At 46.1% G+C, this 26,846-nt stretch overlaps 1 protein-coding gene across 1 annotated transcript in view; it reads left to right on the forward strand.

The window, feature by feature from the left end:
* Positions 1-26,846, forward strand: part of LOC146833459 (extracellular serine/threonine protein kinase FAM20C-like) — a 64,450-nt gene that overhangs the window by 17,504 nt on the left and 20,100 nt on the right. The window contains exon 7 of the mRNA XM_085601281.1: positions 5,361-5,470. Coding sequence (XP_085457407.1) covers positions 5,361-5,470 — 110 coding nt within the window. The remainder of the gene's footprint in view (positions 1-5,360; positions 5,471-26,846) is intronic.

The raw sequence follows: 26,846 nt of genomic DNA on the forward strand, positions 1-26,846 counted from the left end.
ATGGCACTGTTTCTTTGATCTTCTCCCACTGTCTTTCTGGTAGGTCTCTGTCGTTATCTAGTTCTTGTAGGACTTGAAACTTGTTACTGAGTATAACTGAATATTCACTCATTTTTCTGCATATTTGAGGATAGCGGTGTTATATCGTTGGATGTGGTTTGCCAGTTCCATCCATGTTTTCTTCAGCTTTTTCAGCCTAGCCACGACATGGTGTTGGTCTGATGGCACATCAGCTCCTCTCATCACTCTCACATCTTGCAGGGACCTCCAGAACTTCTTAGCAATGCAGACTTGGTCGACGTGATATTCTGTTAAATGGTCTGGGGACACCCACTTTGCCTTGTGTATCCTTTTGTGTGGGAATACACTGCTGTCTATCACCATACTGTTCAGGACACTGAGATCTACGAGCCTTTCACCATTCTCGTTCATGTCGCTATGGTCATGGTTGCCCATGACTTCTTTGTGCCAAGTGTTGTTGAATCCAATCTTGGTATTGAGGTCCCCCATCAGTATGGTGATGTTTCTCTCAAGCCATTTCTCCAGGAGGGACTGGAGTCTGTTGTAAAACTGTTCTTTATTTTCTTCTTTGCTGTCGTTTGTAGGTGTATAGCACTTGATATTCATGTTGATCCTCTTTTTCCTTGTGCAGAAGATCCCTGTGATGATTCTGGGACAATGAGCTTCCATCCAATCAGAGATCTGTTGGCATTAGCATCAGTGCTGCTCCCTGAGTGTGTGGGGTGGTCTCTTCCTTGTGTCCAGAATATAGCAGCTTTCCTCCTGGAGCCAGTCTTTTCTGTACGTACTGTGTCCATCTGGTCTCGCTGATGCAAAGAAGAGCAAGGTTGTATTTTTTCATCATCGTTGCCACTCTGGCTGTCTTGCCTGTCTCGTACATGGTCCTCACATTCCATGTCCCAATGGCAATGGTCTTGGTCGAAAGCAGGTGGATCGGCTTTGTGGGTTCCAGGGATCTTTGGCTTTCACTGCACGGCTGTATAGCTCTCAGTGATGGAGATTCCTCTTTGCCCAAGGCCGGGATTTCTTTTGGTATTTTGGCTCAAATTTCTGTAGCTTGGATTTTTTACATGGTGGGATAGCTAGCCCCAAGCATAACACTCCTCCTTTCGCACCTAGGATTGAGATTGGCTATGGCACAATTTTGGGCCAAATACTGAAGAGAATGTTCTAAAGGCCTGGAGGGTGCCTGGCACACATCATCTCCTCTCTGCAACGGACGTTAAATGGTGATGTTTTGACTATTAAAAAGTAAATGTGTCAGCCCGGTTTCCTGCAAATGGCTCCCCTTGATTAGCTATTAGGGAAATCATGCATCAAGTGGAAGCTACAAAGTGAGTTGAGACTGTTCTCTCAGTAGTAGGTGCACTGAGATATTGGTAGTTATGGTCAGCATGCTGGGATTAGGGAGGATGACTGTCATACTTAAGTCAGTGAAGTTTCTTGAAGTCCTTTCAAGGCAGAAGTCATCATTTTCCAATAGAGCACATCTATGGTTGAGAGGGCACTGGTATGACCAATGAGCGCAGGCAGTTCCTTTATCATCTATGAGAAATGTAGGCCTGATGGTTGTTATTGAGGTGTGGAGGCACTCGAAGCCCTTAAGGAGGAAGTTCTTCATGGTGTTGTTTCCACTTTACACATTGCCACAATGGATCATTTTGTGAGTCAGCCCATGTTATACTGGGGTGAGTTACAGGTATAGCGAAACCGCCTGCCAAGAGCACGGGGATCTGCATAGATTGACAATGTCCCTATGAGGGCATGCAGAGGGAAACTCTCTAACAAGGCAGACGTCTTTTATATTGGTTTCTTGCTTCTTGAGTGACTTTATGGCTTTAGGACACTACTGCATGCTTCCACTTTTAATAAGCATTCGCAAAGCCAATAGGTCTGGCTCTGGCAAGTGAGTTCAATAGCTATATTTTTTATTTTGTATAGCTAGCAAACGGCAGAAAAAGAAAAAAGAAAATACGCTGCTGCCTAAACGTGACTGCCATAGCTTGCAATGAAAATGTTCAATTAAAAAAAATACTAACCTACTGATATCATTTTAGTAGAACAGTATGAGTACTTCCCAGCAGGCAGGTGTACTTAGAGCAAATATAGAAATCATTTTTAGATGGAATGCATATCACAGTCAAATATTATCATTGGTGCAAAGAAAAGGTATTATTATCTTTGAAAACTTAAATTTGATGACATATTTTAAGCATATCAAGATAACTGAAAAAAACTCAAAAATAGAATGAAATACCAATGGTAACGTGAAGTTCTGGCACATCAGCCTTTACACAGAAGTGCACTTCTTTGTAAGACAAACATGCACATGCAATTAGGCAAAATGCAATTACTCACAGTTCAGTGAGCTGACCCATGCCCCCATGTTGTAGTGGGCAGAAGCAACATGTGAATGACAGCTAAACAGGCCAGTGGGTGAAGACGGGTAACCAAAAATCCTATATATCAATGCATAGGTGTATGTATTTTTTTTAATGATTTTCCGATTACAAATGGCGAGACAGCTAAAGCAGTAACTGGGCCACAGCGAAAAATGTAGGAAAAAAGCTTGATGAGTTTAATAAATGTTAAATAATTATTTGTTGATAAAATTAAGCTTTTTTGATATGACAAATATTTCTAGGTGTGCACTGTTTTCTCCAAGCCTTCAGGTAGAGGGCATGCCAACAGGAGAGTCAGGCTGGCATGAGGAGTGAAGGAGAAGAGTGTGGAGGAGACGGAGTTTGAGGAAAGGGGCAGGATAGGGCAAAATGTGTGGGTCGAGAATAATAGTGGAATGGAAATGGGTAATCGCTAACTGATCTATTTATTCACGTCTTTCAAGGTGAACGGCCCCCCGAGTCATGGTCCAATGCAAAAATTGTCGTCTTTTTGAAAAAAAATAAGGAGGCCCAAGAACTCGGATCGTATCGCCCTATCACCTTGATCAATGGCGACTCCAAAATATACTCAAAACTACTAGCTAGTCGCTTAGCTCCGATCATCAATAAGATTGTGTCTCTCCAACAGCATGGGTTTATACCCGGAAGATCCACCGTGGATCACATACAAAGAGTAATTACCTTGTTTGACATGACTGAGGTATCGGGAGACCCTATGGCGCTTATACTACTAGACGCTGAAAAGGCATTTGATAGGGTCTCCTGGACCTACCTCTGGTCAGTCATGTCAAGAGCTGGACTAGGGGCAACCTTTATCAAGGCAATCCAAATGATGTATATCAAACCTTATGGGGTAGTCATGGTAAATGGATCTGCCTCTGAAAAATTCAATATAACTAGAGGAACAAGACAGGGGTGCCCATGCTCTCCTTTACTATTCGCACTATTTATTGATCCATTTATCAATAGACTTGAAAATAATACTATAATTAACCCAATCAAGATACGAGATATAGAAACTAAAACACTTGTCTTTGCAGATGACATAGCGGTGGTAACGACAAACCCTACAGCTTCTATTCAGGCTATAGAAAGGGAGGCTGAAATGTTTGGCAAGATCTCGGGATATAAGCTGAACCAAAACAAAACACAGATAGTGCTTAACGATAATCTTAAAATAAATGACACTCGAGTAGTGGATAATGCCATATACCTAGGGGTTAATATTACAGCGAAACTAGACAATCTTATTCAAATTAATCTTGATCCACTAATACAACGAACAGACAAAGATTTAAGAAGATTAAATAATCTTCATCTATCTATTATAGGTAGGTGCAACATGATTAAAATGATTTATTTGCCCAAATTCTTATATCTATTTAGAACCATCTGTCTTGATTTTCAACCACAATGGTTTAAATGCATTGAAAATATATTTTCGCAATTTATCTGGGGATACAAGAGATCCCGTAGATCATCCAAATTTCTATCACTATCAAAGGACAGGGGGGGACTCTCCCTGCCAAATATTCAACTTTACTATTGGTCAACTATAATGACATACTGTAGAGAGCTACTATCCATTACCCAAGGAAATAGACCAATCAACGGAATCCCAACACCACAAGAACTAATATTAGGGGAAAAAACGAGAGGGTATCTCTGGTTACACCTATACGACAGTTACTATAAAAAAGTACGATTTAAAACCCTCCTAGGAATACATAAAGCATGGAGTAATATTCGTAAAATATTAGGGATCGGAAGGCTTTCCTACTATACACTATTATTAGATAACAATAACCTACCGGAGCTATTTAGAGACATATATATGAAAAGGTGGATAGAAGCAGGGATTACGCACCTGGGTTGTTTTTTTACATCTACAGGAATAAAATCCTTCGAAGAAATTAGAAAAGAATATATGATGAGCTATAGAGACTTTTTCAAATATCTTCAAATCAGGGACTTTATTTCAAGAAAAGGAGGTGGCAGATCGAAATTTGAAAAGATCCAATGTATAGAATTTGTGAATCAAGGAAAGTGGACTAAAATAGGAGAAATATACAATCACCTCCTGGGCCTATGTCCGGATGATATGGATAAATATTATCTAAAATGGCAAGAAACCTTAGATATGCCGGCCACCACAGTGATTAAATCATTTGAACTTTCTCAAATACTATTAATGTCCACCAGACTACAAGCACAGTACTATAAAACATTCTTTTTGTTATATTACACACCTAGTAGAATATCAAAATGGTGGACCGGAATGGGAACAAGATGCCCTAGATGCAATCTCTACAAAGCAGATATTATACATATATTTGCCACTTGTAACACCTTACAGGGGTTGATCAAAGATATTTCTGACTTTTTATCAGAAATCTTTTATACTAAAATTGAAATCTCTGTGGGGGAAATCTTGCTGGGCATTGATGATAACAATCGACCAAATGAAACAAAAGGGTTAATATTTATCTCAATGTCAATTCTAAGATTATGTATTGCCTCGGCATGGCTAGATCCAACACCACCAGTGTTTCAACAATGGCGATATCGAATGTTAGCGACACATAGTCTGGAATTAGCTATATATAGAAGAAAGGGCAAAAATAAAAGACTAAAAGGATTAGAAATATGGGATCCTTTAACCCAATGGACAAAACTGTAAATGACATCGAATTTTGTACCGAATCTATATATGTATATATACCACAATGAAATATTTTGTCTGAGAAGGGGTGGGGGGTGGGTTGGGGATGTCTTTGTTTTAAAAACAATAAAGAATTTTGAAAACAAAAAAAAAGAAATGGGTAATCGCTGGGTAGACTATAACAAAGGGATGGATACAGACTGTGTGGGATGGAAGGAAGGAAAGCGGCCTGTGCCCTTGTGACTTCTCATTCTTCATTCTTGACTTTCTCGAAGGTGGGAGGAGGACCCCAAATATTGTGAGCTTGTGAAGAAGACGCCCCCGTACAATAGCGGCACCCGCCTCCTGGACCTTATTGATATGACCATCCTGGACTTTCTGATGGGTGAGTCTATACCGGTGACTACAACATTGGGAGGCTGGGGAGGGGGCAAGTGAGGTAGGAAAATGGAGACAGGGTCAGCAGGAGCATTTGTAAGGAAACTAGGGCATTTTTGTATTTGCTTTTATTGTGAAATAGTTGCCCTGGCTTTAAGCATATGAACAGAGAAAAAATACAATCATTAATGAACAGTAGTTACAGGTAAACAATGGGTTCACGCCATCCCATTATACATAGGAACATTTTCAGTGCAGGGTTTTTCCCAATAGGACTTTGGTGAGACATAGAGATTCGAGAATAGTGATTTAAACAGTTGAGACGTGAGCAATGAGATTTATGCACTCTCCAGAGAGTAGTTACTTGTCAGTTGGGCTATCACCTGGCTAGTAATTGGCCAATATGACCTGTATTTGTAGATCAAGATGACTCTAAAATGGAGGAGGGAGGTCAACAAAAGCCTATATGTTTTCCCTTTCAAACATTCATGTAAACAAATCGCTTCAGAACTATTTGAGATTTATCTGAACTATTTATATATGATTATTAAAGAAAATGTAGGCAGAAGTGGCATGTTAAAAAGAGTATGCAGGACTGTAGATAACATCTTATTCAAGTGCTGCTTCCTGACTCTACGAGAAAAACCTCAACACATGAACATGTATGTGACTGGTATAATTTTTCTTAGAAAGATGGCAGGCAACACTAAAAGCTTCATCCCAAGTTGACCGGCGCCGCAGCCCCTATTTGGTCCCTGGTGCCTCGCGCCTCCTCCTGCAAAACTGCACCTGGTGAAACCCATGTGTGGGGCTTCGGGCAGGGGCGCCGCCCCTCCTAGGGCGCCTCACGCCTCCTCCTGCAAAATTGCACCTGGTAAAACCCATGCTTGGGGCTTCGGGCAGGGGCGCCGCCCCTCCAAGGGCGCCTCGCGCCGGCTCCTGCAAAACTGGACCTGGTAAAACCCATGCGTGGGGCTTCGGGCAGGGGCGCCGCCCCTCCTAGGGCGCTGTGATGGCCTCTAGGCCATGTGCACTCAATGGGTAACGCGCTGCGGTGGTTAATAAACTACTCGGACACTCGTTGCAGTCCCAGCGTGGTCCCGACTGCCGTTCGCAGGCCACGCCCCTTTATTTATACCGAGCGCCTGACGTCATGCGTCAGCGCTCGCGCAACACCTCCGACGCGGGTAGACTGCACCGCTACCCCGCGTCGGAGGACACTACATTCCTTCTAACCTTTATCAAAACAACAAACAAACATTGACCATATAGATCTGTTACCAGTCACTAGAATTCCAGTCCCAGGTCCGTCACACCAGGAAATCGGCCAGCTGGGAGGATGGTGCCGGATTTCTTCTCAGGCCGTATCCGGACTGCTGTCCCCGCACTGACGGTATTGTTGGGGCCATTCCTTGTGAGGCTACGCTCCCAGGGGACCTCACCGGAGAACTTGGCGACCCTCCGCCTGGTGTTCCTGGCAGCGAGGGCGCACTCTGGTCGGATCGATCATCGTCTTCGGTGGGGGTGGACCCTTGGTCCCCTTCTGGGCCTTCCTCCGCTGGCGGCTGACTTGGCCGGGCGCCCTGGTGTTCTGACAATTGCGGGTCCGGAGTCCCGGTGTACACCTTTTTGAAGAAAGATACGTTCTGTGTGACCTCCTCTGTTCCTCTTCTTGCGGTTATCATGGTGCCAGTTCGGCGGACAACTGTCCAGGGTCTGTGTTCAAATGGGAGCTGGAATTTGCTCCCGGGATACCTGTCCTTGATATAGACTCTGTCCATCACTTGAATGGCCGACGTCCGGGCTCGCCGGTCAGCACTGGCCTGGTCACTGGAGTTGGTCCTGTTGGCTAGGACCTTTCCGGCATCAATCTGAGGCGGGATCCAGCTTGGGTGATGCGGAATGGTGTCCCTCACTACTCGGCCCATGCTCGCCGGTCCTGGAGCTGCCTCTGTCGTGAGATGAGGCGTCAGCCGATATTCTCTCAGGAAGCTGTAGATGGCTCTCTCGAGTGGCAATCCATCGGCGTGCGCAATGCGTATTACTTTGTTGAGAGTCTGCATGAACCTTTCCGCTTCCCCATTATAGAGGACAGGGAAGACACAGTCAGGGCTTCTCCTGTGGCCTGTCCGTGTCAGGCCTCACCATAGGGACCTCCGCTCTCCAAGGTGCTGGGTACACTCCTCCACAGGCTCTGCCGGCCGGGTGTGGGGCAAACTCCCATTTGCAGGCACTCCCCGGGGTAGCAAGGCTGCTCTGGGCGTCCTTCGACCTGCTTGGGGCACACAGCAGGGTAGCTCAGGCCAGGCAAGACAGCAGGGATCCAGGGCCAAGGGCACAGCTCATCTTCATGTGGAAATGGCCTGTCAGCACCTCTGCATGGGGTCGTTTCTGTCCCTCGTCGCCAGTGTGATGGTCTCTTGGCCATGTGCGCTCATTGGTAACGCGCTGCGGTGGTTAATAAACTACTCGGACACTCATTGCAGTCCCAGCGTGGTCCCGACTGCCGTTCGCGGGCCACGCCCCTTTATTTATACCGAGCGCCTGACGTCATGCGTCAGCGCTCGCGCAACACCTCCGACGCGGGTAGACTGCACCGCTACCCCGCGGCGAAGGACACTTCAGGCGCCTCGCGCCTCCTCCTGCAAAACTGCACCTGGTGAAACCCATGCGTGGGGTTTCGGGCAGGGGCGCCTCGCGCCTCCTGCAAAACGGAAGGAGCGAGCAGCGCTCCCCAGAATAATATCCCCCCTGGCGTGCTGTGCCTCCGCGCGCGCCCCAGCCAGCAACGAACAGCTATTAAACGGCAGCGGTAAGGGGACGCGTAATTGGATGTGGCACTAGGAAAAATACCCCGTACTCCTATGTCCGCATGTTATTCCACATTCTAGCGCCAATAACTTATAATGCACATTTATTTGGTGCAGGGATTCCACCCAGACTCGGATATATATATATACACACACACACACACACACACGCACGCGCACACACACTCACACACACGCACACGCACACACACACACACATGGAAGGTCTCTCCTACAGGTAGGGGTGCAAGCATTTATTAAGGCGCCCCCTGCCTATTAACATATGAATCTCATTATGTAATGTAACTGATGCTCATGTAAAGCGCGCCGTTACCTTCTGGTCGGTTTCGCGCAATACAAAACTGCACACAAAAAAGATGCCAATCACTACTTACATGGATAACCGTAACTTAGAACATCGGGTACTTAACTCCTTAACAAACTGTCTGTTACTTCTCATACCTGAGACTGGAAAGAGCTGTTCACTCAAATGTGTCAGCTTATCTATTTAGCTTACCTACTTGGTAAATAGGCCTTGTCAATCACGTACCGGGTCATTGTTCTAGGGGAAACACTGATTTAAAAACAGAACATGCATAACTCCATGAGACAAGTAAGGTGGGTCAACACTGCCCCCTAGTGGCACTGAAAGCAACCGACACCATATCTGCATTTTAGATTTTGGTGTTGTTTGGAAATGAAGATCCTCCGATTAATTTCTGGAGGCAGTGGCAAATACAGAGGGGAATCGTCTGCTGGAATTTCCTTCATCAACAACACACTATGATGATGGTAATTCCACTATAGAGGTTCTCATCTGGGGTTAGGACGAACTTCAGAACCTGAAGTATTTTCTGTTATTAGACAAATCCAGGGTTGGATTGGGATCAAAAATCAACCCGGCCACACCAAAAAAAAGTGGGCCACAGTTGCGTATTGCCTTTCCGCAAAACACTGCTTCAGCGAAGTTTTATGAAAAGAAAGGGAGTGGGGGCATGTTTTATTAACTTCAATTCGATTAAAAAAATGCACAGATTAGTTCACACTTTTGAGCCACGCATGAATGCAAGTGAGACCTCTTCTGCTCAGGCCCCCTGACCCGCACAATCAGCATACATTAATGGGCCGGCACAGCGAGAGAAAGGGAGTGATACCTCCACCCATCTGCCTCTAGAATGGCCGCTCAGGCACCCACTTGGCCGCTGGCGGCATCCTAACAGCACAGACAGCCCCCAGGCTGCCCAAAAAAGCAGCCCATAGGCGGAACTCGGCTACCGATCCTTCGGATATTCCCCGAGTGCCCGCGTTACCAATCCGACCCTAGATAAATCATTCGGAAATGAAACGCTACATTGAACGTGCAGTGCTGAGTGTTCGGTCCTGCCCTTCCCAGCAGTCACTGGACACATGTTTGGCTTCTTTTCTACTCTGTTTGTGTACAGAACACATCCCCTTAAAACTTGCTCCTCGTCATCTGTTTCAACTCTCGAAGAAACTACAGAACTTTATGAAACCCTGAGAACCTAAGGGGGAAAGGAGAGGAGAGTGAAGCCAAACAGAGATTAAAAATACAGGGGAGAGACCACTGCAGCTTTTTTACTTGGTTCTTATGTGAATTCCTATTGGAAGCCTGAAAAATAACAGCCCTAGGCAACAATTAGTCAAGTGAGTGACGAGACCTATTCCAACATATGTATGATATTATAGACTCAGTGTACATAGAATTCATATTAAAAACTATAAAAACTTCATTTTATTGATAAACTCTCATATAATTATATTATAAAAGAATTGTTTGTCAAACATATAGAACTGAATGACAACAATGCAACATATTTTCCACAATAGAATGACACAGATGTATACAGTAAACACACATGTATAAGGTACAGAAATAGACAGTGGTTATAGATAAATGTAAACACTAAACAAACACATGTAAAAATGTATCACAATATGAGGTCCGGAACTGAGAAGAAGACTGCCGGTATTTTCAACGCTCCATACAGTCTTATGGCAACATAGGACCGCTCCACTGGGAAAATATAGTGACGGTAATCTGTTTATCTGAAATATTTGTCAGCCATCGTTTGAGAAGCTGTGCACACCTATCATCCGTAACCTCAGCATATGATCTTAAAGAACACAAGGTCCTTTCCAATTCTGGGAGTCTCTCTCTTGGCGACTTGGGCTCAAGTGCCATATATACATCGTGTCGTTTATGAAACAAGACTAAAAATAAATATTTGTTTATCGAAACTTTGAGAAGTTTAGGTCCGGCATCTTGGGATCAAGAACCGTGAAAGATTTGTGGAAAATGTATATATTTAATCCGTTGCAACTTTGGTATTTACACCATTTGGGTTCTTATCACCCACTCACGGAATCATTGTGGCATTCCTGAAGAAGGCGTTCAGCACGCCAAAACAGGCGTAGAAAAGAACATAAGAACATTTATCAATTAGCCACTGCTTTGTAAATTGTGATAAATTTTTACATGTGTTTGTTTAGTTCTTGGTTATAAATTTATTTATAACCACTGTCTATTTCTATACCTTAAGCAAAAACAACAGTTGATGGATAGAATGCAGAACAATGTCATACATTCACCCCAGTACCGAGATATGGGCCTAAATCCATTGTTTTTTTGCTCACCATGCCATTCCAGTTTGAACCCAGCCATACGCAAATCAGTCTTGACCCTGTGCCTCATGGGAACAGTCCAGCCCGAACTGCCAAGCCAGGTCCTCCCTGGACTGGAAACAAGCATCCTGGGGTGGCGGAGTGAGCTAAAGAATGATGATGGATTAAACCCAGATCAGTTGACTGGGGGTGAGTGCTTGCAATGTTAAACACTCCGTCCATCAACCCCTTTGGTTTTGCTTTGTTCGCCCTAAGTTGGCAGGGTATGCCCAGACGTGGGTCCCTTGCTCACTTTGCCGCTGGATTCAAGCTAGCCTGGCTGATGACGGCTGATTAGCCAGAAACCAGTACCAGGATGCTGGTTTCCAGTCCAGGGAAGACATGGCTTGGCAGTTCGGGCTGCACTGTTCCCATGAGGCACAGGGTCAGACTGATTTGCATATGGCCATGTCTGAACTGGGGTGGCGGAGTGAGCTAAAGAATGATGATGGATTAAACCCAGATCAGTTGACTGGGGGTGAGTGCTTGCAATGTTCAACACTCCGTCCATCATCCCCTTTGGTTTTGCTTTGTTTGCCCTAAGTTGGCAGGGTATGCCCAGACGTGGGTCCCTTGCTCACTTTGCCACTGGATTCAAGCTAGCCTGGCTGATGACGGCTGATTTACCAGAAACCGGTCACAGGATGCTTGTTTCCGGTCCAGGAAAGACATGGCTTGGCAGTTCGGGCTGCACTGTTCCCATGAGGCACAGGGTCAGACTGATTTGCATATGGCCATGGCTGAACTGGGGTGGCAGAGTGAGCTAAAGAATGATGATGGATTAAACCCAGAACAGTTGACTGGGGGTGAGTGCTTGCAATGTTCAACACTCCGTCCGTCATCCCCTTTGGTTTTGCTTTATATCTATACCTTATACATGTGTGTTTACTGTATACATCTGTTTCGTTCTTTTGTAGAAAATATGTTGTATTGTTGTCGTTCAGTTCTATATGTTTGCCAAACAATTCTTTTATAATTCTTTTATAATATCACTATATGAAAGTATATCAATAAAATTCAGCTTTTAATATGAATTCTATGTACACTGGGGCAGATTTATGAGCCCCTTGCACCACTTTTGCGTCACTTTTCCCATGTTAAAAGTGACGCAAAAGTGGCGCAAGGGGCTCATAAATCTGCCCCACTGAGTCTATAATATCATAAGTATGTTGGAATAGGTCTCATCACTCATTTGACCAATTGTTGCCTAGGAATGTTATTTTTCAGAATTGTATTTTCCCTGCCCTAGGAACTTCTTTTAGTAGCAGGGGGTCCTTTGTTTTTACATTAAATTCCTATTGGAAGTGACATTTTCTTTTTTATCTTTCCCACAGTGAAATCCCCAACACTCACCATTTATATTCAGTCTGGCATAGCCAAAAGATTCCTAGTGCTCTTAAACCTGTTTGGGTCAAGCTCCCTGAGACATTAGCTTATTTATAGTACCCATCTCCTTTTGGTTCAGCCTATCAGGGTGGTTTCTTTATTGGGGTGTGGGGGCGTTGCCCCTTTGTTTGTTTTCTGGCCTTCATCCCCATATTTAATGTTTTGATTCTATAATGTTTTTTCCTGGCAGCCACAGTGCAATGTATTTCTGCACAGGCGAGTTTACCTTTCTGCAGGAGTCAGGGTGGACTTGGGTGGGGGTGGGGCTGGCTTAATTGACACAGGTTCAGATGACAGCTGGGCCTTCAAGTTGGAGTGAAGTGCGCATGTCAGGTTGGACGGCTGCCTTGCTGTGACCAGCCCAACATGCACACTTGAATTTGCTCCTACCTGCAATGTTAGGAGCACAGGGGATTACAGTCACAGCTCCCAAGTCTCCTAAGGAGCGCTGGGTTTGCCTGACCTTGCCAACCCTCGCGTTGCTCTCATGTTGTTAACAGCTAGGAAGCAGTGTCTTGATTGGCTCAGGGCCCGCGGGGGTGGGGATGGGCCGAGCTATACAACAAAGCATGGTCACAAGGTTCCCGTTATGAACTCCCAGAGGCAGCTCATGAGTTCTGAACAAATGTTCAGGTAAGAATCGTGCTCTCTCCTAAGGAGTCAGGTTTAAATAAATTCCTTTACTTCTGAACATAATCACCACAAGCTGTGATCCGTGTTATTAGAATAATGACACTCAGTCTCCGCTTGTTTCCCTTGATGTTTTCAAGCCTGAATGAACCATGTCTAAGCGCCATGAATCTGCTGCATGTTTGCACATTTAAAAAAATTTCACATCGATTTGAAATGGGCATCTCTCTTGCACTTCAGCCTGTCGTGAATGTCTGTTTGTAAAATTCATGCTACACATTAGGAAACTGTGGCACTGGGGTCAGTTTTTGCATTAAAATACTCTCTTTCTGCATGACAGCAACTTTGCAAGCACATTTCCCTGCTCCAGTTGTTGCAGTACCCAGGAGACAGGCAGCACTCGCTATGCCTGTTGTCAGTGTATTTGAAGCATACAATAGGTATTTAGGCACAATTTAAATAATCAATCACCGCAGGCATAACATCTGCACCCATACCAACATTTGGAAAGCAGATGGAGGTAGATGAAGATTTTTTTTTTTTTTTACATAATAGAGATCATTTATTTTTCATACACTAACATGAGAGAGGGGGCCGAGGAGCTAGTTTGAGAGAGTAAGGGGAGGTCCTGTACCAACGCTCCTGAGACAATAAGTTATAACAAAATGGTAACAGTTCCTGGAGAGAAGAAAAGTGAAAAAGAAGGGAAGGGCTGACAGATGCTCAACAATCTGACTATGGTTGCGAGTCATATGTCACTGTCTCCAAAAAGACGGTTGAGTGTGCTGGAGGTGGGGGTATACCTTCTACTTTTCTTTTGTGCCCTCACACACTCTTGCGAGTGTAAAGCATCATCATTGGGCGGTGCTCCTCGTGGGGGTGGCGCTGCAGTCCCTCACGGGCCTTACAAGAGGGCTCTTTGTTGGAGATCTTTTTAAGGAGGTGCCGTATTTGTGCATGCACGAGGAGCACCGCCAATGATGATGCTTTACACTCGCAAGAGTGTGTGAGGGCACAAAAGAAAAGTAGGAGGTATACCCCCACCTCTAGCACACTCAACCGTCTTTTTGGAGACAGTAACATATGACTCACAACCATAGTCAGATTGTTGAGCATCTGTCAGCCCCCCCCCCCCTTCTTTTTCCCTTTTCTTCTCTCCAGGAACTGTTACCATTTTGTTATAAATCATTTATTTTTCCCCATTGGTTTGTATTGAGGTGGGAACAATTCCAGGCCATGGGAGAAAGTTAAATGAAAGCCATCTTTGGCGTTAAAAATTCAAACGTCTCCTACCTGGATCGGATCTGTGGCTGCCATGTATGCACCCCACAGCCATGCTCTGTTCTTGCAACTCACTACACGTGAAGGACTTGTAAATGGGGGTAATAACTCAAAACATATTTTATTGTTTATTTGTATTACCCTAGAAAGCGTGGGCTAACCAGTCCCATCCTAGTTTGAAAAAAGACATTCTTTGTCCTTGAAAGAAGAAGGAAACACCAAAATCCCCTAGACTTGTGAGAGAGGCCAGAAGTGAAAAATCATAACCCAATCTGGGAATCCCGAAGGGGTGTGAAATACTGCCCTCACTCACTCAATGTGTGGCATACTTCATCATAGGGCTACTGCGACTCCCTGGTGCAGACCAACATCCAGAGAGGAGTGCTGAGAAAAAAGAATATTGAAAATAAATAAATCTTAGAATAGGGATCCCTCACGCAGAGAAAAATTCTAAAACTGTGTAAGTGGGTATCTCCTATCTTTATTATGGATCCCACTTGGCAGGATTAAAAAACATTCAAATTAAGGGTTTATAGGAAAGTAAGGACCCCATTACTCTATCTGCCGTATCAACATGTTTATGCCGTAAGTAGCCGCCTGAAAGGGTTGATGGCATTTGTCAGGATACAGATCCCTACAAAAGGTTCAAGATACGTACCCTCCTAGTCTTGTCACTATCTGGTATGGTACTCATACGTGACTATACTCCCTTTTGGTAGACACACACCGTTTGTGTACCCGAGTCTCATCAATGATGTTCCTAACTCGAGGTCAGAGTGGGAACCCCGTCCTGTAGTCACACTTATTTCAAGGTACGGTAGTCTCCTATTCGGCCACTCTAGTCCCTCCGACGGTACCATGAGACTCTTCTCTGCTCTTCTCAACAAAAGCTCTCTTTTTCTTTATAGAATTGCAGTTTTAATATGTAGCACAAATTTGACCAGAAAACATTGGAGTGCTTTACAACAGCACCACTTACATTACACAAGGTCACATTCATGTTTTTTAGGTACAAGGAGATTAAGTGATTTTCCCAGAATGAATCCCCGGATGTTGTTGAACCAATGCCGAGACTTAAACCTGGTTCTCTAGTTCCCAAGGCAGCAGGTCTCTGTCTCTGCCCATTACCCCACATTCGCCCTTCTCTCCTCTGTACAAGCTCCAGCCGTCTGGAGGAAAGTGAGGGGCCAAAGGCCTGGACAGTGCACTTCCCCTTCTACAATTACCTTTTGGGTAGGATTTTCTACCTTTATTTCCTTACTCAGTTTAGTTTTCATGCCCCGGCCTTAACTTCCACTTTCACAAGAGATTCGTGTCTAAAACTGCGTGACAGTCGGCTGAAACAATCTTTAACAAATCTCAGTAATGCAGACTGGCATGTACGCGTGGCACTGCGGTGCCAAAACACAAGCTAGGAAAATAGGCCCCTATCAGCTGTCTTCTCAGTTCAAAAACACTTTTGCGGCGCTGAGGACCTTGGTGCCACATTTACTGTTGCACTGATGATATTTGCGTCTCTGTTACCACGTGGAGTAGTCAATCATGATTTGCTTGAAAATGCAACATTTGCTCACTCTTTTTACAAATTATTTCCTCGGAGAGAACGCCACCCCTCCTCCCCCCGAACCCTTCTTATGACGGTCGGACTCGCTCGCTCACCACAATGCACTCATCCCGAACTTTTATGCCCAACCACTTTCAAATGTCACCAACCACCACTGCAGTTCATGGCATTTTGCAGATATATACACTGAAAAGAGCACCACTCCAGAATCTCATTAGCTGGCAAACTCTCGCAGTACACTGAAGGGAAGCACTAGGTGCATGCACAGAGTATACTTGGTACCCAAATTCACAAAGTAATCACAAATGTCTCCCTCAGTCCCGTAACATTGGTTCATTGATATATAGTTAACTGCTAACATGCAGATGACTCGGGAAGACTATTTTCCCCCTTCTTGCCTGCCTCTAAGAACTCAGGTACACTGAATCGTGTCACTCAAAAACTGTGATACATGTACAAGATAGAAAAGGCCGGAAAGTGGGCGTCCAAGTACTAAGCACAAACACAAGATGATGGACGGTAGGGCTTTAAGTGGGGAAAAAAACTGGGGGGTGCTCTAAAAGGGGCGTGGCAAATGTCTTAAAGGGGTGTGGCCTGTCCAAGTAGGGGCGTGGTCTAAATCAAGATAACTAGCATTGAGTGCTTAAGAAAATCATGAAGTCGCATCCAGCAAAGGATAATAAAATAGGCAAAAATGTGCCCAAAATTTGTTGAGCTGGCTTTAAGTGAGCACTTGCAGTCCATCCTTTCCCATTTTTCTTTAATTATTCTCTTATTACACACTTAAGGGAAACTGTCTAATTTCAAGTAATTGTTATTTGGTATCCTAGTAGTAACTGAGCAATTTCGCTGAGACTGCATAGTTAACAAAGGCACTTGATGCTGACTAATAGTTTCCTTTAAGATGTTTGATGTCATTTTTCAAAAACATAAAATATGGTATAATTCAAGCATTCCACCCATCACTTTTCCCTCACAAGTGTAATGGATTTGTCAAATCACGAGTCGAAGCGAAGTTGCACATCAGCCTTATAACTGGTACCAGTCAGTGTGATTGTATATTCCCCATCTGTGTAGAGTGACTTAATTACATCAGTGTTAGTAAACATAGGAAGAGCAGAGCAATGTGAAAGTAGATGAAAATGAAACTCAGAGGGGTCCGTCTGGGTCGGCTTTACTATTGACTTGAGATATCTACTTACTTCTGAATTGTGCCTGAACATTTTCAATGCAGCCACAAGCAAAACTAAAATTCTCAATTGTAACACTATTTTCGAATTCTGGGGAACCAGTGGCACTCAATATTTGCCTTGATTTCCCTTTGGAGGGCTGTTCAATCTTTTCTACGCATACGCAGTGCTTTCTATGAGGGTGCTTTACCACCGCATATATAAATCAATAAACAGAACGAGTCAGCATTGGCAGTGAAAGTGTTTTGAAAAAGATGAATGGCACTTTGCGGCGTAATGAGAAAGCTGCGGGGAAGGGGATTAAAAAATGGCCGTTAAAATACTCACCTTGCGGGCTTGCAGGCTGGGAGGGCAAGTCTTGTGTGGCTTCAGAAGGATCCTGGCTGAGGCAGCTCTGATGCGGAGGTAGGGTCCTGACAGTGCTGGTAGGGCTGGGAAGGCGTCAAAAAGGTAAGTTTCCTTTTCACTGCTGCTGGATTCAGTTGTAGACCCTCGTCCCTCGCTTGCTTTAAGGCAGAGCAGGGCACACTGGTTGCTGGAGAAATCTTGCTGCAGGCCGTAAAAGAAGGGTCGTGCCAGTTCTAACCAGCTGTTGTTGTGCCGATGGCTGGCACGATGACGTAGGTGGCGCTGCTTGTTCAAAGAGAAGGGAAATCCCGAGTGAAAGTGTCTCTTTTCAAAGGATTTCCCTTCCTGCTACAATGACGTCACGCCTTAAGCAGTGCGCGCGCCTGCTCACCTGAAACACCAACAAAAACCGGGACGTCTGGTCACCATACCTTTGACCTTTGAGGCCCGAAAATAGAGCCCCCTAGAGACCCGTTTCGAGGCCTCCCCCAAAAAACAGTCGGTGCTCAGACCCCCACAGACCCCCCACCCCACTTAAAGCCCTGCTGGACGGAGTGTTGAAACCTTTCTACCACTCACTCCCAGTCTATACTGTCTTCTAATACAATCTCTCCCCCCCCTCATTAGGAAGATGCCAAACTCTCCCCCTCAATCGAATATAATCCATAGTGTGTCATGGACTGAGCATCAGGTAATAGAGGCTTCTTCGTCAATATTACTCTTTTTTAATTCCCAACTGTTTAAACTAGACCTCAATGACTTTTTAGATTAGGGTTTTTACAACGGTTTTAAACTTTACTATCAAAGCTAAGCACCTAGCAATGAATCTCTGTTTTTGTATACTGTTGGAAGGGTTTTTAACAAATCACGCAATAAAGGAATCTCAGTCAGGAAGAACAGATCTGCGGACCCCCCCCCCCCCCCCCTCAGCGCCTTGAGACCCTCACGGGTGAGTAGCACTCTTACAATTCCCTGATTTATTGATTGATTGAGTCACCCCTAGTCACAGATCTGGGTTTAATCAATCGTTCTTTTGCTCACTACGCCACCCCAATTTGGACCCAGTGAATGCAAATCAGTCTTGACCCTGTTCCTCATGGGAACAGTCCAGCCCGAAATGCCAGGCCAGGTTCTCCTTGGACCGGATCAAGCATCCTGGGATCGGTTTCGGTGTATTACCTCTCATCAGCCAGGCTAGCTTGAATCCAGTGGCACAGTAAGCAAGGGACCCATTTCTGAATATACCCTTGGCCATACAGAGTAGACGAAAAACACTTTATAACTACTAACAAGAGAATTACTGAGTTCAGTAATAATAACATTTAAGTTGCTACCAGATGATTTCTTTTGTTGTGGTGTGATGTGTAATTAGTTTTTGTTATTAATATAATTTTTGGCAGCTGACTTCCAGCTTGGCACTGTGACTGTCTTCTAGCCACCAAGCTTGCGTTTCTGAATCCTCTGGTTGGCAACTGTATTGGTCCTTTCAGGGGCGGTTCCTTTGCAATGGCGGAGGAGCATCTCCCCACTGGCTCACAGCCAACAGGTGAAAAATAAAATTATATTCTATGATCGCTTTATTTTTCACCTTCTAGCTGAGCCAGCACACATAGGGAGGGGGTGGACCAGGGCCATTGGAGGAAGGAGGAAGGAGGAGGACTGGTTGGTGCACATCTTTAAGTGTGCATGTGTGTTTGGCCAGCCGTCTTAGGTTTCTCCAACCCAGCTATATTGAACAGGAGAAACAGTACAGACTCCCTCTCCTGAGCGGAGCATCAAACCAGCCCGCTCAGGCCAATCCCTGCACAGCTTTCATAGCATGAGAGCAGCACCGGGATTGCACAGGGAGTCTGTGATGCTTTCCCAGTGTCTGCTGGGACCAGGAAGAACACAGAGGCACGATGCAGGAGGCGGCCGGCAGCTTCAGGTAAGTTCCTTTTTAAAAATTATTATTGACCCCCCCACCCGGAACCCCCGTGACCCCTCTACCTGCCCACCACTTATTGTTTGTGGCGGCTGCCACTGCTAAAGTTGGGCTACTGCAATTACGCCACGGATAAGGGCCAAATTACATGGCAGGGTTGACTACGTTTTGTGTAAAGAAAAAGCAAATTATGTGGCACAATTGGTGATAGTATTATTTAATTCTTGGTAATTTTTACACAAATTAACACTATTTTGGCAAAGGATCATGTCATCAGTATCATCTTACCACTCAAATACATCAATAAACAGCTTAAAGATGACCAGTCAACCTTTGTGAAGCGTCTTCAATTGGGCAGCAATATATGTAGTTGCGTTTTTAGTAACTTTTTATCTTTTTGAACAAGAAACTGTTTTTGTTAAACTCTGCAAGTTATACAGGCGATGATTGATTATGTGGAAAAAATTGCAAATCCATAATTATGTGGAAAACACCACAGCTGCAGAATCACATACTTCCAGTGGCCCGGCCTTGGTCTATGGTGAGCATGGAAATTTCCTATATATAGGTGTTATAAGCAGCAACGGTCAAAATGTATCTGTTCACCTTTGGGTCCCTGTATGCACAGTTCCACATGGCAGTGATGGCGTCAGGTCAGCCCGGAAGATGTTTAAGTGCACAAGCCAGAGCTTTTGAAACAGATGGAGGAGTTCTTCAACGCTGCTATTGCTGGGCCTGCACCTGGACACGGAGATGGGCAAATTGTTTGCACCATGCGCTGTGCACTAATCGCGCTTTAAAAATACTAACTGAGGACGCTGAACTTGCACTGTGTCACATGGTATGAAGCATTGATACGTCATGCCAACTACCTATACAAAATGCAATGCTGTGTACTCAAGAGTTCAGAAAGGTTGCTTTGTATAAGAAGTATTGACAAAGCTAGTAGACCTTGCCTTTGGGACATGTTCACTTTGCCAATAGTTTTCAGCAATGGTGTATGGCATTCCTGATGCTATGTAGCCCGACTAAAGCAGAGCCCTCCCATCCAGGCCAAACAAGAAGAAAAAGAAGGCGCCACTACTCTGTGGTCCGTGCCTTTTGTAGGTACACGCACATCCAAAGTGACATGGGCATTATTTTTTAATTTATCAATCCGAAGGGTGTGGGTGGAGGTAGCAGTACCAGGGAAAGGGGGCAGTAGCAACACAGAGTGCAGAGGTGTAAGCAACAACGGTGCTGGTTGGGGGTCTAAGAAATATGGAGAGCGGGAGTGAAAGCAACACAGAAGGCAGGGGAAGAAGTAAATGACACAGGAGATGAAGAGAGCAACATGGAGAATGGAGGGGAGGTAGAGGCACTTGGGAGAGAAAGTAACAAAGAAGAACCATACGATGGTGAGCATAACACGGAGAGGGTGAGGTAGAAGTACACAGGCCAGAGACAGCAACAGAGTGCGGTAGAGGGGAAAATACGTACATAATGGGGACAGCTGGAAACACATGTATCCTCATGAAGTGCAGCCTTAGCCCCCCCAAAAGGTAGTGCCTGGCAAGTAAGTAGTGGAAGTACACAAGAAGTAATGCTTCGGGGAGGCCTGTGTGATGGGAGTAGGAAGGGGAAGGGTGAGGCCTAGAAGAGGGTGGAGCCTTAAGAGGTGGTGTGACTTTGAATCCCTGGGATTGCCTGTGCTGCCACACTAACCTCTACTCCACAGCAAAGATGAAGTCATCTGGAGCCATCTCCCATGGTCTGGGGAGGTTTTAGAATCCTCAATGGGTTCCAGAAGCGCACCTAATTGGTGCAAGGGTTTCCAGCTTACCTTACAGTACTCAGAGTGATTGTGACTATTTGTCGGGTGGCCGTGTGATGAGTGCCAAACAGTGTGTCACACGGTGGGAGGTGTACACCCTTCCGGTCCGTACAGACGCAGTGGCATAACAAAACGGGAGGGGCCCTCCTGCAAAGTACATGGAGGGAGCTACCCCATGGTCCAGTCCCAGTCAGAAGCTCTTATGCCAGGGGCCCGCCGCCCATGCACAGTGCCAGAGGGGGCCCCCTGGAGCTCGAGCCCCCCCACACCGTTAGGCTGCAGGGGCTATTGTTACACCACTGTATAGCTGAGCCATCTTCCGACATTGCTGACTGGCGCCCAGTGAGATGTAGGCAGAAAATCCACTGACAAGAAAAGGTGCAGATGCTCATTCCAACTAACTGAACGAGACATTCATAAATCTGTGACCGTATATAAGTAGTTCACATGAATTCTTTGTTGCTGTGTTTTTCTTTTTTGTTTGTTAAGTTGTTACTGGTCGTACGTTCATGTGGGAAACTTGAAAAAAACAAATATATGTAGTTGAAAAAATAACTGGCTCATACATAGTGCAGTGTATATTGAAATAGTAGGCCTGGGTGTTGTCTAACAACACACATATATTAGACTAATGTTCGCAAAAATGTTTATAAAGCTCTTGCGTCTGGTTCCGCACGAAAGGAAGGGTGTAGTGATGAAATTCCGGAAGCAGGTAATAGTTGACTAAATTAAGTTTAATCCAGATAAGCCCTGACACCAAGTGTCGTCTGACAATCTACCATGAAGTAGTCAACTGTCCCTCTCAACCGTCACCCTCGCCCAAGGTTCCAGAATAGAACGGGGAGACGTCATGGAACCCTGGGCGAGGGCTCGTGGCGGAAGGTGGCGCTAGGCGAGTCGCGAGGACAGATCTAAGTAAACACAACACATCTCCTCATTTACAGAAAAATAAAAACAAGAGGAGCAGTAAACATAGAGTGAGCAACTGTAAAGACAATATGAATACAAGAATGCCATAAGTGCAAAGGATACAAAACAAAATATAATTAATCACATACAAAATCTTGTAACTTTTTTGGAGGAATTATTTCTCTCCCATGTCTACTAATGGTGGACTCTTTGACATTGGAAGCACCAACGTCGAGCTCATGAGGGGGGGAACCATCTTGAGACATGTCAGAAATTCCAACTTGGGGAGTATCGTCCGCACTGCGAGTAGTGAAGTCATATGACGTGCGAACAATGGTCTCCCCAGCGGAACTCTCAGAAATTCGTGCAAGACGGGGAGAGGCAGTTTGTAAACCTTTAGTGGTAAGGACTTTGACCAGGGGTTTATGGTCACTTCTCAGGGTAATGTTAAATCCCCAGACATACTGCCTAAAGTGCCCCAAACCCCATGCACACGCTAAAGCCTCACGCTCTATAACGGAGTATCTCTCCTCAGTGGGTGTAATGGAGCGTGAGGCAAAGGCAACAGTCCTTTCAATGCCCAAACTGTCAATTTGGCTCAAAACCGCCCCCAAACCTTTCCCGCTAGCATCAGTGGTAATGATGGAATGTAGGGAGGGATTAAAACCCTGCAAAGGTGGGGCTCTGCAAATGTCATCTTTTATGTTCCCAAAAGCTTTCTCACACTCATTAAACCACACGAATTCGCATCCTTGTTTAACAAGCTGTCTAAGAGGAAAGGTTTTAGAAGAAAAGTCTTGAACAAATTTTGCATAAAATTCAGACAACCCCAAAAAGGCCTTCACTTAGTCTTTGTTTTTTGGGGAAGGGGCATCTCTGATAGCTGACAACAACTCTCTTTTAGGTTTGATGCCTTCACCACAAATTTCATGACCCAAATAGGTAACACTGGTCTCAGCAAATTTACACTTCAGAATGTCAGCAGTAAGACCATACTGTAGGAGAGTAGGGTCTGCAATCCTATGATCACCCAGATTTTTTGCTTTTTGCTTCATTGGTTTACGACTTTCCCTGGCTGTGGGCCTGCCAATCAGACCCACAGCCTAGCTGTTCTCTCTCGAAATTAACACACATGTACATTAGGTGCATCCACTAATTGGAACTGGGCCGCCTTATCAGTCCCTGTATCAGCATACCACAGGTATCCAGGGCATCGGTGTACCCAGGGCCTACCAGGGGCTGCAGCATGTATTATGCCACCCCTGGATGGCCGCCCAAATCTGACACAACTGGCTGCACGACAGCTGGGGCAAGGTGGTGTAATCACCCGTTGCTGTAGGTGTAGTATTCCTATACCTAACCCTAAAATGGACACATGGATTCCTATCAGTCACTCCTATGGCAGGCCTTATCAATCCTGAAGGCAGAGTGCGGGGAATCATGTGGGATGGTGCTCTGGCGCGAGCTGAGCCCGTCGACGGCTTGCGGAACCAAGTCCTAATAGCCGTTCCATGGTGACGCGTGCCAACTACCTTAAAATGCATTATAATCCTCGCGGTTACTTGCTAACTCTGGCATCGCATCACCCACACATGTCGAGTAAGGTGTCATACGAATTGGAATACAAACCCCTCGCCAATTCTGGCGACGGGGTTAGCATTCCCCCCTTTTAGAGGGGCACGACATGGAAGTAACCTTGAACCCCGGTTAAAGTTGACTCAAGCCTCAGCATCACAAAATGGATGCTGCCACCAGACACAAGTCTGACCTCCTGCTGCTGGGAGACCTTCCAGCGAGGGGAGCTTGGACAAAGGGTTTCCTGTCGAGGGCGGTGTTAGCACCATCCCAGACAGGGTTTGTGTATCCCAGGTAGGCAGGGCTGAAAGGAAGGTGATTGCAAGTGGCACCCTGGTGCTCACTGTGCATAGCCCGGCTCAAACCAGTTTCGGGGGCAACCCTGCCCCTGAGCTGGGGCGAAGCCGGACAAAGGATAGGGGTGTAACCACCCCCCTCCTGGCCCCACCCATAGGTAGGACCTAGTCACGGGCCAGCCCCTTTTCCTAGAATAAAGGTAGGAGCGAGTCCCCTTCCCAAATTGGATAATTCTGAATCTTGAACTACTTTCCACGAAAGGAACTCTTGACTATTTCTGAAGACTCTCCCTTGTGGCTAAGGAGTAGCCACCCTGCACCAGCAGGCACCACCTAAGCGCTTGCGGTTTGCTGTACGTCTCTCCCACGGATCAAGACTGCCCAGCTCGACGAGACCCGGGTTCCCTGCCATCTCTGACCTCTACCTACATCGTCAGCCCAGCTGAGATTCGTAGGTGTGACGAGACTTGCGGGACCGGCCATCTTCAGAACCTGCACGACGCTTATCTAGCACGCCCACCGAGGGACCCTCGAGTGAGTGCACCTAGGGTTTGAGAAGCCCTAACCCTGAGCGGCTCCAGCACCGAAGTCTGCCTCCCCAGCATCCACGAGATCTGCGTGGGGGCCCTTCTGCTCCTTGTTGCTCACCGCGTTGTCCGACCACTCGCCGACCGGCTTGTGGCCCTCTTCACGACGCACCACGACAGTCTTTCATCACTGGTCTGGTTGCTCCAGACTGGCTCTTGCTCCCCTTCAACAGAGGAGTACCTCGGACCCTCCTGGTCCACTCCAGACGCCATCTTGACTCCACCGCGTGGGTTTGCCACTGCCAAGACCTGCTGCCCCACTCCTGGGCCCAGCATCATCGACAGCAGACACCTTCGTGGGACAGCTCGCCCTCCATCCTGGTCGCCGCCGCGCCTCCTGATCCGAGGAACAGCCGAGTCCGACGTCATCCACTCACCTGGTCGAGGTGACTTCATCCGGTACCTTCCTGGTACCCACACGATCGCTGGCTAGCGGTTGAGAACTGAGTCCCCTCTGCTTTCAGGTTTCCTTCATCACCGATCCAGGCTTGGATCTCGCTGAACATCGACACTGGTCGCCTGCCAGCAACTTCTTCTTTCAGGCTCCTGAGACTACAACGAGGACTCCCGACATCTTGCTGAACCCCACGCAGCCGCAGCCTCTGGGCTAGGTAACTCGAGCATCTCGGTGCTCCATCGTAGGTTCACTCTACAAGTGTCCAGTTCCTTTTTCGTTTAGTCCCACTGATCGGATTCCTCCGCAATCAGTAACTTTAAACTTTCTAACCTCTCCCATTCCACTTGCAGTGTAAATGGTTTCGTGCCCTTCGGGCATTTGTGGAAATTGTGCAACCAGAAGTATTTTCCTAAGAGTTTTGTATTGTGCTTAGCTCCCTGACTCATAAAGAGCCAGGGTAGTCTTGTTATAAATAAATATCCTTTATTTTCATAACAACTTGTGTGGTGTCCTTTCAGTTGGCGTTCAAGGGGTATATGTGATGGTAAACAGCTGGCTTAACACGCCCTCTAGAGTTTAGCCTGAAGACTGCTCTTGTCCACGCTACTAGGATAGCTGGTCTATAAGGTTGACTTACAACCAATCATCAATAAGGGTCGTTTGGAATGATACACAGTGATCACTAGAATAGTGAGCACTACATATCAGGCCAACTTCTCACATTGGTGAGCAGCGGTTGGGATTTGAGCTTGCTGTTGTTTTACCACACACGTATCCTAAGAACATCAAGTTGAAAGATCACATAAGTACCCAGGTACATATAACTTAACTTAGAATACTCTGAGTTCTACTGAACCAGCTGTTGTAGTGTAACAGGGCTTAGCACACCCGGACTACAACTCTTAGCAAGGAATCAGTAGGTAAACACATAGTGTAGGTAGGTGCATCACTTACACCTCACTAGAAAGCATGTCGGTCCACGGAGAGTCTGCAGAGACTCCCTTAGTGGTCATTGACCCTCCACAGGTCATGTCACGATATGCAGCTCTTAGCTTCACGGAGATGAGACAGCTGTGTGCCTCCAGGAAGCTAAACCAGGGTTCTAACCCTACCATCACATTTCTGATAGGTCTCTTAGAGACTTACGATGCTAGGAGGTCCTCTAACACAGGCCCCCCTAATGCTGATGGGAACATGCCTCCCTTAGAGGGAACCCTTGGTGACCCTGACCTCGACCTCCATGGTGAGGAGGAAGAGGAAGAAGAGTTAGCAGGAGACAAGGCAGACGGAGGTCCCGTAGTAGTCAGTAGGCTCACAAGGACCAACTTAAGCAGGCATGAGAATGGAACTGGGGGAGCCCCGGGCCCGCGCTCAAGCAGGCGTAACCTTGGGAACGGACGAGCTAGGTCTCTCTCGAGAGGCTCTAACAGATCTGTTCGAACACATGTTTCTCAGGCATCTTCTCAGAGAGGAATGACGTCCCCTGAGAGACGGGAGCACGAAGCGAAGATGAGGGAAGTCAATCTGAGGATCGAGCGGGAAGAACTTGCCCTCGCCAAAGAAAGACTTGCCTTGGCCCGAGAGCAGAAATTGAGTGGGTTAGATCCCACTGGTGGCAGCATTCTCATTAGAGAGAAAGACAGGGGTATAGATACTAGACACCTGAGTAAAATAGTGCCCCCCTTTAAACAAGGGGACGACATCCACAAGTGGATAACTGCTTTGGAGAGGGCTTGCACTGTCCAGTGCGTCCCCCCAAGTCAGTGGGCAGCTATACTGTGGCTCTCCTTTGAAGGTAAAGGACGAGACAAGCTCCTCACTACGAGAGCTGAGGATGCTAACAACTACCAAGTCCTGAAGAATACACTGATTGATGGGTTCGGCTTAACCACCGAGCAGTACCGGGTGCTGTTCAGGGACACCCAGAAAATTCAGTCTCAGGATTGGACTGACTTTGTCGATTGTGCCACTAAGGCTTTAGAAGGTTGGTT

This window comes from Triturus cristatus, chromosome 4_2, assembly GCF_964204655.1.
Source record: "Triturus cristatus chromosome 4_2, aTriCri1.1, whole genome shotgun sequence".
NCBI lineage: Eukaryota > Metazoa > Chordata > Amphibia > Caudata > Salamandridae > Triturus > Triturus cristatus.